The 12,135-nt window shown below is 32.4% G+C and overlaps 2 protein-coding genes across 3 annotated transcripts; one reads left to right on the top strand and one right to left on the bottom strand.

Moving 5' to 3' along the window:
- Positions 1-327: 327 nt before the first annotated feature.
- Positions 328-3,478, bottom strand: LOC107424519 (protein IN CHLOROPLAST ATPASE BIOGENESIS, chloroplastic). 2 transcript variants are annotated; one of them, XM_048479525.1, is made up of 11 exons: positions 3,285-3,478; positions 2,990-3,073; positions 2,054-2,128; positions 1,918-1,960; positions 1,777-1,834; positions 1,500-1,667; positions 1,318-1,380; positions 1,136-1,230; positions 943-1,024; positions 744-833; positions 328-640 (listed from the first exon to the last, which is right to left on the bottom strand). In XM_048479525.1, the coding sequence occupies exons 1-11, from the start codon at positions 3,397-3,399 to the stop codon at positions 500-502; spliced, it is 1,014 nt and encodes a 337-aa protein (XP_048335482.1). In that variant the 5' UTR covers positions 3,400-3,478; the 3' UTR covers positions 328-499. The 2 variants fall into 2 exon arrangements, with proteins under 2 accessions (XP_048335482.1, XP_015889832.2); XM_016034346.3 differs by having other exon boundaries at positions 744-854; positions 3,285-3,475.
- A 6,139-nt stretch (positions 3,479-9,617) lies between these two features.
- Positions 9,618-11,473, top strand: LOC107424477 (uncharacterized acetyltransferase At3g50280). The gene has a single exon (XM_048479515.2). The coding sequence runs from the start codon at positions 9,743-9,745 to the stop codon at positions 11,114-11,116; it is 1,374 nt and encodes a 457-aa protein (XP_048335472.1). The 5' UTR covers positions 9,618-9,742; the 3' UTR covers positions 11,117-11,473.
- The last annotated feature ends 662 nt before the right edge of the window (positions 11,474-12,135 follow it).

Raw genomic sequence — 12,135 nt, 5'->3', positions numbered from 1 at the left:
ATTCGGCCAAGTACGCGAACTGGAAGAGAAAATGCACCTCATAATAGAAGTTCTCCACAATATGATGGAAGTTTTAATAACTATCATAATAAATAGGATATTCTTCTAGATAAACGTTTTTTGGGAACAATTCCAAGCAGAAAAACCACTACGGGACTAGAAAATGACTATCCTACAATTAAATATGGAACATAAGAAGTGAGCCAATTTTACATTTATATTTCATGAATTTATTAATGTATATAGCTTTTAGTGGCCTTGGACAATTTACTTGAATGATGACGGTGAAAGTTAAAAAAAATTGGATAATATAAGCTGATGAACAACTTTAGAACAGAATTTGCTATATCTTTATTCATCTCGTGAAAAAATTGATTCTCTCAAATAGGAGAGGAGCACAGGTCTATTCCTTTAGTCTCCATATTTAGAAGCAAAACTTACATTCAAAATTGCATCCATGTAGATGTATCAAATGTCAAATCAATTTACATTTATCTCCTCAATCTCTGTATAGTACAAATCTTGCAATTTCGTGGAAGCCAGCCTCTTTATAACATCCGGCAATTCGCTCAACATACTCATCCCAAGTCCCCTCGACAGAAGCTAGATCCAACAAAAAAGCTGCTTCATCTAGTGCAACCTGCAAAAAGATAGAAATATGTTTAATAGAAGAAAAATGAAGGGATCACCTTAAATTATGATTTTTCTTTGTAATCGAAGTTCATGAGCCATGATGTAAACACCTGAGCTGGTGCCTTTCCCTTCTTGATATCTTCTTCCCTTCCTTCTTCAGTCACCCTCTCTTTATAGTACTCAATTTGTTCATCTTCCCACTGCGCTATATTTGCAACTTCCTGATATAAATAGCAAACCCATTAAAGGCAAAAATAGGGGGGAGACATGGTAAAACACTGCAGGCTTTGATAAATCAAAAGTTCATACCTTGTACTTGCAACCCAGTGTCCACCATGGTGATTTTAAAGCCCCCCTAGCAGCATCTTTAGCTTCTATTGCACGTCCAACTCTAGAAAATCAAGAGAAATGGCCACTTAGAAGATGAAAGCTAAGCATTTCAGCCTGACTAATTAAAAGAATTCCAAAAGATGAAGCATTTCTTTTTTAAGTTTCTACGAACTTCAGCAAAACCTCTGCATTGAATACAAAAGGTCGAGCAAATCCTGGAAAATGCTGCTTCTTTGTATAGAATTCCCCAGTCACCAAAGCTGAAACCTTCAGGAAACATATAATAGTAATTAGAATTGTGCACTCATTTATCAAATATGCTTAGTAACAGCAATAGAAGCCAGGTAGTCTTACATGGTCCCCTTCCTCAAAATGCCGCTTCACTTTACGCTCTAAGACATCTGGAAACAAGCCAACCTGAAAATCAAAAATTTATTACGACAACTTGTTGAATTTTCCACCCTCTCCTTAAAAGAAACAGGAGTAAAAAAAGAGGGATGAGGACCACGTAAAATACAATAAAAGTCATTTCGTACTTTTCTTAAGAGGTAGGCATCTATGTTTGAAAGCTGTGACTTGGCAAAGTCGCCCTTTTCATAGAGTTTCTCCCCAGCATCACCTGAAGCATGAAATAGCTCATCATTGATTTCTCTGGAGTTATCTGCATCTTCTTCAGCTAGAATTCTATGAATTAATTGGTCTACCTGCATAGAGTAGAGGAAACAAGAATATCTCCATGAATTATATTTCTGCCTTATCAAGATGCATATATAACAATATAAATTGTGCATATAAGAACAACTCTGCACTTACAGTCTTGGCCAAAAGCCACACTCCATGCTTTTTGACCTCCACCACTGGCATCTCCATTCTGCCATTGTTAAAGAAGGTCAATCAAGTCAAGAGAGTAAGGACCACCAAAAACGAGAGAAATTGTCCTTAAATTAATCTTACCCAGATGGAGCTGTAGGCCATCTCAGCAGTGCAGTTACAGCACCTATTAACAAGGGAACCATATGACAACTTCAAACAAAGGTAAAAACATCTCCATAAGTAGTTTAAATCCAAATATAGAAATGCTGATCTGTACCTGAGCTGTTTTTCGCTAACGGAATGGCAAGGGGAATTAACCCTTGCTTGGCTCCTGGTGACATAATAGATTCACCTGTTAAGATGCAATATATGTGAGAATGATCAGAAGGCACTAACTATATATGCAAGTATAAAAACACAAGCCATTTACAAATAGTCAGTTTTACCCATTAGCATGGTTTAGTTTGCCTTTACTAAGATAGGTTATTGCCACTTCGCAGCGTAACTACCTTTGCCCAAAGGGCATTTATTCACATTAAGTTAAAAGGGCCGGTCCTTGTTACTAATATTCTCTTGGTAAACAATAATGTGATAATATAATGCCGTAAACCCCAGGAATTACAATGTTTCCTTCTGATGATAATGCTTGTTAAAGAGTTAAAAAAAAAAAAAAAGAAAAAAAGAAAAAAAAAAAAAAAAAAGCTTTTTAACTATCTAATCCAAATCTTGAATATGCTATTTATCAAGTTGGCAGACAGGTCCAACAAATTTTATTCACCAAAAACAGTTCCAACAAATTTACAATGATACAGGTCAAAGAAAATAGCAGGAGCAACCACTTTCTACACACACTACTAGTAATCTAGCTCAAATTCTCAGATATTAAGAATTCAAGATAATATACAATGATAATGTATAAACTAAACATTTCACAAAACCCAATTTTGTGATGTGTCATGGACATTTGATGCAAACTATATGAATAGGAAGATAACAACTAATATATGCAAATTCCAAAACAAATGAGAGTGTGACCCCACGGTATCAGAACTACTAAGGGCAAGCGGATATATCATTAAGTCACAACCATAAGAAACAAGCAGACAGAATTTACTGCCTACTCGATGCTCCCAAAAAAAAATAAATAAATAAAAAAAAATGATGGAACTTCAATAGTCAATAACAATGTTCAAGAGCCTAAGCAATGACCCACCTCTCGTCTTGAGCATTCTCAGCAACTGAGACAAATGCTCAGGAGGCTGACTAGCAGCTACATCCTTTATGAAAGATACATGGTCTGCCAAATTTGAAACATAAACCATTAACCAAAGCAAGGAAAAAATGCGAAGAATCAAAAATCAATTCCAAAAGAAAAAAAGAAAAAAGAAAAACCCAAATTTCAGTTGCAGTCACACATTAAGCTCATTACAGATAGACATGGATGCCAAATGCATAGATTTGAATATTAATACACAAGTCTACATAAATGTATAAACATATGGGGTTACCAGGGGACGAATTGGAAGCATAGCAGCGAAAGGTAGCTTTGCCATGGCCGAGAAGCAGTGCGGGCACAGCGGTGGCGCGTGGACCTCCATACACCGCTCCTCCGCCAACCTTCATTCTTTTTGCCTGATTTTTCAACTCTACACTGCTGTTGTGGCTTTACCGTTCTGCCATTCACGTTCATCCACGTTTATCTTTGCAACCAAAAATCTCAGCCACATTAGGTTGGGCCAGAAATCCAATCCAACCCAATTGAGGCCCATTTTTGCAAAAGCTAGTGTTAACGTCTCAAAAAATATATATATATATATATATATATCTCGGTAGCATAATTCATACCAGGGAAAGAGGCGACGGAGCGAATAGAAAAAAAGTCTTGTCTGATAAAACATTATTTTATTATATCTTAATAGATGAAATGATACATTTAATATTATTCTGTTATTATCATACATTACACAATTTTTTTTTTTTTCCACGGTAACACCATATCATACACCCCACATTAGACAGTCATGTTTTATTTATTAGTCTCTGTGTTAAAGGTAATAATTTAAAATATAATTAATATTTAAATATTAATTTAATAATAAATTAAAATAGAAAAAAATAAAACACATACGGAATTTATTGATGAATAAATGCAATTTAAAATATTAATCAATTTAAAAATCAAAAAAGAAAATCATGATTTGCTGTACAATTTTCACTTTTCATTTAGGTTTTACACGCTATACATAGACTTTACCCATTGTCTCATATGGTTGTGTTTTTTTATTTTTTATTTTTGACTTTCAAATATAATATAAAGTAAAAAGATAAGCAATGTTAAACTTGTCCATTCCATATTTTATATTTAAACATTAGTCAAAGGTATTCTTTATTTCAGAGGAGATTTAATATTTTAAAAAGCAGAATTGGAGAGTTCAAGCCAAAAAAAAAAAAAAAAAAAAGCAGCATTGGAGAGCAGAGCAGAAATAGACTGACAAGTGACAATTTATCTTCTTCTGAATGATAACAGTTGGGCATCGATGATTCATATCTTTTTAGGTTTCAACATTAATGACTTTCAATCTTCTTTCTCTGTTTTTATTTTGTGAAAAGGAATCGCTGTCTTCTTCAATTATTAAATAAAATAAACTAAAAGTACATAAAATGTTAAAGTCCATTGATATTTTTTATCAAAAGAAGACTATTACGTTTGTTATTGTTTTTTTGCCCACTTCCTCTTGAGCCTTAGTGGTCACAATATTCATTCACTATTATGCTTGATTTATCATTTTTTTTAGGTTTCAACTTTAATAACTATCCATCTTTTTTCTTTGTGTTTCTTTTTTTTTTTTTTTTTTCCGTGAAGGAATGGCTATCTTCTTATTCAACTATTCTATCCAAAAAAAAAAAAAAAAAATCCTATATATAAAATAAACTGTCACAAAAAAGACACAATTATTGAAGATAATTATATTTGTTAAACATTAAATCAACGATTAATTAAAAAAATCCAAGACATATAAAACAACTATATATATATATATGTCACAAAAAAGACATAACTATTGAAGACAATTATGTTTGTTAAACATTAAATCAATGATTAATTAAAGCAATCCAAGACATAGTTCGGAAAATCCTCAAGTTACGGCCTGCATTCCATGATCTCTCCTTTACTTGGATTCCAAGAAACAATAATCAGTTAGCTTATTATATTTCTAAGTGGAGTCTTCTGCACTACCACACTCCACTCTCATTGTATCTTGAAAAGTTTGTTGAGGTTGCATATCAGGATTGAAGCTTGATTGCTTCCCCTTGATATGGTTTTTATTGATGTATCTTGCCTGTTTTGGTTAATACAACCCTTTTTTTTTAGCTTAAAAAAAAAAAACTATATATATATATATATGTATCACAAAAAAGACAACTATTGAAGACAATTATGTTTGTTAAACATTAAATCAATGGTTAATTAAAGGAATCGAAGACATAGAAAACAATTATATATATATATATATATATATGGATGCAGATCTTCTGTCCCTCTTCTCTGTCCCTTTTTCTGTCTCCTCAATGAGGGATTGCCACCTTATTTAAATTTTTTTCAGAGAATAATATTCTTTCACTGTCGTTTTCTCCGTTTTCTCTTCCGTTCAATTTCTGTATTATTTCTCTATCAATCCATAATAAATTATTTATAACTCTTAGCTTTTTGATTTTTCATAAATGAATCTGCAAATTACTTTTTAATTATATTTGCAAACTGTTTATGTTTTTTCTGTATTGCACACCTATGTTTTTTTTTTTTTTAATTACACAATTCACACTCCTGGTCTATAGTTAAAAACTCAATCAATTACATAATTTTAGGACATTTAGTGGCATGACCCTCTCAATTATTGTATCAATGATCTGTATGTGGATTTTTTTTTTCCCTTTTATTTCTCTGTTTTCATTTCTTTTTGTGGTTTTTCAAATATGGCTACTCACTGGATGGGAGCCATTCGTGGGATCGGCACGTGAAGATTATAAGCAGATTTAAAATTGTTGAAACTAACAAAATTTGTTTATAGATAATTTAATTGATGAAGTAAAATATCAGAGAGAAAAGGAAATCGAAAGACAGACAGCATAATAGAAGAGAAACCGACGGCAATAAAATTTCTGTTTCTTTTTATATTTTAGATGATACATGTCCACTTTTAACTGAAGTGACAGAAAAGGGCACATATGTTAAAAAAAAAAATATAATTATTGAAGATAATTATGTTTGTTAAACATTAAATCAATGATTAACTAAAGAAATCCAAGACATAGAAAATAACTATATATATATATATATTCAAATCCGAATGATAAAGTAAAGTCGTATACGGAATGTACATTTTTTTTTTTTTTTTTGTTTTTTAAAGAATGTACAATTAATATGGATAGCTATGCATGATAGGTATCTTTTTTTGGCTGAAGAAACAGATATGAATAGACATGTATGGTGTATCTCGTACCTTAGCAAGATAGGATATTCATTATCTGTAAACAATCTACCTCACTCCTGATGGTTCTAGCTCTTTTCTCTCATAAATAATTGAATCCAACGCGTATAATTAACAAAAATAGACAAATAAATAAAAGAATCCATAGGTTGCATACATTTACGAGAGAAGAAAGTAATTGTACCCAAGGTAATAGGAAATATTTGCTCTATGTCGGTTGTTTAAATAGAATACATCATGTTTTATTGATGAACTAAATCAGAAGACAGAATACAGACTAGCTCATGACAGTCATCAGAGGTCCAATTTGATGGACGAGAATTATTTAGACATTTTTTTCGCAATCTAATCAATAGCCTGTCTAGAGAGCTGGGCACTAATGCCAAGAATCCCCATTTCATGCTTTATTCATTTCTCACATCAATATCCTTTAAAATTAAAATTAACTTAAATTTTTATATTCCCACATCACTCCACTTTCTCTTTCTATACATATATATATATATATATATATAATTTTTTCCCCCTTTTTTTCTCACTTTCTCTCTCTATGTTTTCTCTCTTTACTGTCTCTCATGACACTTATCTTCCGCCTTTTTTTTTTTTTTTTTTTTTTTTTATAATTTTAATCTCCATTTCCCTCTCTACTCTTTAGATTGTCTCTATCCATTTTCCCTCTCTACACATTGACTTATATATTTTAAAAATATATGTCTAATATAGATTTTTCTTAAAAAATTATTTTGCTTAGTTGGGTGCCAATAGGACCTCATAAACGAACTACTTTCTCATCTTTTAGATAATATACTGTTCATATTCTTTCTCAGTTACGAGCATGATTAAAATAATTAAGCTAAGTCATTAACAAATGCTTAGTACCAGGACACCGTTGATTAAAAAGCCGAATATAAGAACAAGGAGTCCATGACTATTTTTTCCAACAAAAAAGAGTCCATGACTATTTTTGCTAATTTTGCTGGAATATAAGAAAAAGCTGGAATATTTTTTCTCAGTTACATGCATGGGTCAAGATAATCAAGGTTAATTAATTTTCATTAGTCAAGAAAATGTGATTTTTATATTATAACATAATTATCTTAATTTGGTTTATCGACAAAAAATTTAAGAAATTTATTAGCTGATTTTACCTAGCATGCAACATTCAATAAAAAATAGTCAATCCAACATCTTTTGACAGAACCCAAACGCAGTCCATATGAGGTTGAGTAAAACAGGAAATTAATTAATTAAAAACAAATTTTGAGATACTTTCGTCTATAATAATGATGAAGATGATGACGATGATGATGATTATTGTTGAGATACAAATCTAGGGAGGGAAAGAGAACATATAAAATAGAAATATATAACAAATTTCGAGAGTTAATAGAATATTTAAAAACAAAAAGAGTGAAACCATGGAGAAAGATTAATATTACAGTGAGGGAAATTAGAGAAAGTGGTGACACAGGATAGATAGTAAATTGTGAAGAAAAATGAAGTGAGAAAGTAGAGGAATAAACTAGACAGAGAAAGTAACGAAAGAAAGTGTGAGATATTTTGGTAAATAAAAGATAATTATTATCATTATTGTTATTATGTATAGTCTAATTAATTTAAATACATATAACAAAATGATATCAAGAATATTTTTGCCAACTTTTAATGGACTCCTAGATTCACAAATAGTTTAGCTGTCTGAGTTGCCAAGTCAGCTCTTAGATCTAGCTCTTTCTTTTTCTTTCGAGAGCAGAGCCACCAAAAAAAAAAAAAAGGGAAAGGAATATTTATGCCAAAATATTTTGATTCAATTGCAAATTCCAATGATTAACCGGAGACAGTAATTCATTTCATCCATTTTCTCATTTCACCCTCCTTTCTATTCCATTCTTCATTTCATTCTTTTTTCCCTTTCATTTTGCCAAGAAAACACTATCTGAAAGGGAAGCACAGGAAATAAAACAGATCACGCAGCCTACAAATATTACCTACCAGCGTACCATTTTATTTTTATTTTTTTTGGGTGTATATATATATATATTTTATTATTATTATTTTTTTTGGTGCTGAAAAAGTGAGTTTTTATAAACCAAACAACGAGAAAACTTTGCTGTACATAAGGGGTTGGATGCGGGGCCACACTCCTGTAAAACAAAGTCATGAAAGCTGTTCGGAAGGACTCAACGTCAAATAGAACCAATTGGAGAGTTCCCTACCGCACCAATCACAAGAAAAATGACCCACAAAAAGTTGGCTTTGCCAGCTACCCATACGAAAGAAGTAATCTATAAACCAACCACAAAGATCCCACGAAACTCTTTGGTGTATAGGTTTTTGTTTTTTTTTTTTTTTTTGTACGTCTTTGGTGTATTGTTTTAATTCGCCCATCGATCACATCAATATAAATGCTTTTACAAAGTTTATGAGATCGCCTGAGATATTGCCGCTGTGTGCTGAGTGTGACTGGCCCCACGTGCTGATTTTGACGCGTTTTTCATATGTTAAAGTTCGTAATTTTATATTCATTATTTTATATTGATTTGTACCTCCACTGTTCACACTAGTTGCGCTGTTTTCAAGGAGACCGACATTAAATTGTAGACTCATTTTTCATGTGTAAACTTTTGGAATTTTTCATTGTCAGCATTATTAGTGAACCATATTGTTTTGATAAAATTTACGGATCGCATTAGGTACCATTTGACTGCTCTAATTTTTTACACATTTTAAATAATTATAAAGTTGAAAGGAAACAAATAAAATCGAAAAATCAATACAGTTCTAACTGCATTTAACTTTTTTTTTTTAATATTATAAATAATTGAAATCCCATACCATTTATAATTCGAATTTATATTTTTATAGAAATAGATAAAAATATTCAATTACTAAACCTATCCATTTTATCAATTAAATTTAAGTCGGTGATAATATATTTTTATTTATTCCTTAACTGTAGAATTAATTTAGATATCTAACAAATTCTAATTAACATTTGACATAAATAAATTATACAATTAAATAAAAAAAAAACTAAAACATTATTTACATTTTGGTCTTTCCTAGTTAACGGTTCTTGAATGGAAAATGCATGAATGATTATTGGTATTAAAAAAAAAAAATTGAACTTAGAGAACAAAAATGCAACAAAAATAAATTAAGTGTGCAAAACCCACTAAAATAAGGGATCACTGGTGTAAGTAATCTAAAACTAAAACTATAAATTAAACATGTTCCAAAACAACATCTTTATTTACTTATTTTTATGTTTTAAAGCTAAAAAGTGTAATATGGGAAAACAAACTTCCAATAATGGATATTAAATTATCATCTTAGCACATAGAGCGCATGGATAATGGATAACACTTATTTGGTATGTATATATATGCCACCTTCAACCACGGAATTTTTTAGAGTTGGGGGGGAAAAAAAATTTCTTAAAAGAGTTTTTGGTGAGCCAAAGAGTCACTGAGAATATGAGAGGCATTAGGGTAATCTCAACGAATACAGTCCTAGCAGCCAACTATCACAAACATAACTCAGACGAGTTTCAAACAATTCATCTAACTCCATGGGATTTGCAGTTGCTTCTGGTGGATCCAATACAGAAAGGTCTTCTCTTTCAAAAGCCACCAAAAGCCACCCCATCACTTTCACAACCAAATGAAATAGAAAACTCACTCATCCCACATCTCAAGTCCTCTCTTTCCCGAACACTAGACTTCTTTCCACCGCTTGCCGGCCGGCTCGCTTCTATCGAACACGCCAACGACAACACGACGTCGTTTCTCATCGATTGCAACAATGCCGGAGCTCTATTCGTGTATGCCAAAGCTGATGAAGTTTCCATCTCTGATATCGTTGACCCTCTCTGTCATCCTCGCATTATCCACTCGTTTTTCACCCTTAATGGTGTTCGAAACTTCCAAGGCACCACCAAACCCCTGCTTGGAGTTCAAGTAACCGAGCTTATCGATGGTGTTTTCATAGGTTGCACAATCAACCACACCGTCGTCGATGGTTCTTCGTTTTGGCACTTCTTCAACTCTTGGTCCGAGATCTCTCGAGGTTTTGACAACATCACCAAACCTCCAGTTCTTCATCGATGGTTTCCTGAAGGTACTCAATTTCCTATTCGTATTCCTTTCTCGGATGCCAATCATAACGTTGATAATACTAAGTTCTCTACTCCAAAACAATCCATGGGAGAAAGAGTGTTTCATTTTTCAAAAGAATATGTGAAAAAGCTAAAGTCAAAAGCCAACGCTGAGATTGGAACCGATAAGATATCTTCTCTACAAGCTGTTTTAGCTCATCTATGGCGGTCGATAATCCGTTACGATCGTCATCTTGACTGCAACAAACATAATAGCAACTACCGTTTACTCATTGGTGCTAGATCGAGGCTGAATCCTCCATTACCAGAAACATATTTTGGCAATGCGGTTCAAGCTGGAACAGTGACGGTCAAAGTCAAAGACCTACTTGGACTTGGACTTGGTTACGTGGCATGGGAAATGAACAAAATGGTTGCGTTGTTTAATGAAGAGAAATTGATTAAGAACTTCTTGGTGGGTTGGGTAGAAAAGCCTAAGTTGCTGACAGAGGATAACATGGCTGCAAATGCCTTTGTCACGAGCAGTTCGCCGCGGTTCGATGTGTACGGAAATGATTTTGGTTGGGGAAAACCAATTTGCGTGAGAAGTGGTGCCGGTAATAAATCCCATGGAAAGATTACAGTGTTCCGTGGAGTGGAAGATGGTAGCATTGATATTGAAGTTTGTCTCTTACCCGAAACATTGGATGCCATGGCAAATGATCTTGAACTTATGAAGTTTGTTTCTGAGTAGTAATTTCTGTTTTGTAATAATGTTTAGATTTTAAATGTTGGTGGTATTTTTGTGAATCAAGAATAAGGGCGTTAAACTATCGGATTTCCTTTGGTGGTCCAGTCAAGTTTGTTTCTTTTAGTGGTATAGTAATGGTCCTAATGGAGTGGTCCAGTCAAGTTTGTTTCTTTTAGTGGTATGGTAATGGTCCTAATGGAGTCTTTTTTTTGTTTTTGTGTTTTTTGGTGTGAAGGAATGTCTTTGAGTGTGTCATATATATATATATATATATATGGATTGTATGATCAGGACGGTCCTGATCATAATGGATGCCGTAAAAAAATATGAAAAAATGCCTAACTATTGGATTTTAATTTATCCAATGAATAGTTTAGATACTTTCTTATCACAATTGAGAAATTGCAATCATTTCATAATAAAAAATCATTTCCTTTCCCACATTGTACCACTGTTCACGGACCTCATTATTTCAAAATTTCGAAATTCATCTCTTACCGTTTCAAAATTTTAAAATTTTTAATAAAATCAACCATCTTGAATTGTTTTAAAATTTTCCATTTAAATCCGCCATTTTTTAGCATTTCGAAGTTTCTAAATAAAATCCGCTATCTTCCGCTCCCAGTCCCAAATATTCTTTGCTTCCAACCCCCTGGCTTTTTCCTCGACAATCCCAAAGGTTAGTAATTGGGAGCTTCTACTTTTTTTTTTTTTTTTTTTTTTTTTTTTTTTTATATTTAATGTGAAGCAATGGCTTATTAAATCTTGCATTGTCTTATTCAGAAGTTACAGCTGGAGATTAATTGTGTAAGCATGTCAACTAGTACTAGTGAAGTTCAACCGATCCGAATGTGCTTATGTGAACAATATATGCATTTAAAAACGTCAAGGACAGATAAGAACCCAAAGCGTCAATTTTGGAAATGCTTAGATGAAGAACACGTCATACAAAATTGTGAATGTGTTGAATTGTCATTTGTTTTTGCTTATAAATTAATTAAATTTTCATTTGGTTTTCATTT

The sequence above is a fragment of the Ziziphus jujuba genome, chromosome 7 (assembly GCF_031755915.1).
Source record: "Ziziphus jujuba cultivar Dongzao chromosome 7, ASM3175591v1".
In the NCBI taxonomy this organism is placed as follows: Eukaryota; Viridiplantae; Streptophyta; class Magnoliopsida; order Rosales; family Rhamnaceae; genus Ziziphus; species Ziziphus jujuba.
The sequence above is the reverse complement of the archived record's forward strand: the minus strand, read 5'-3'. Positions and strand labels throughout refer to the sequence as shown.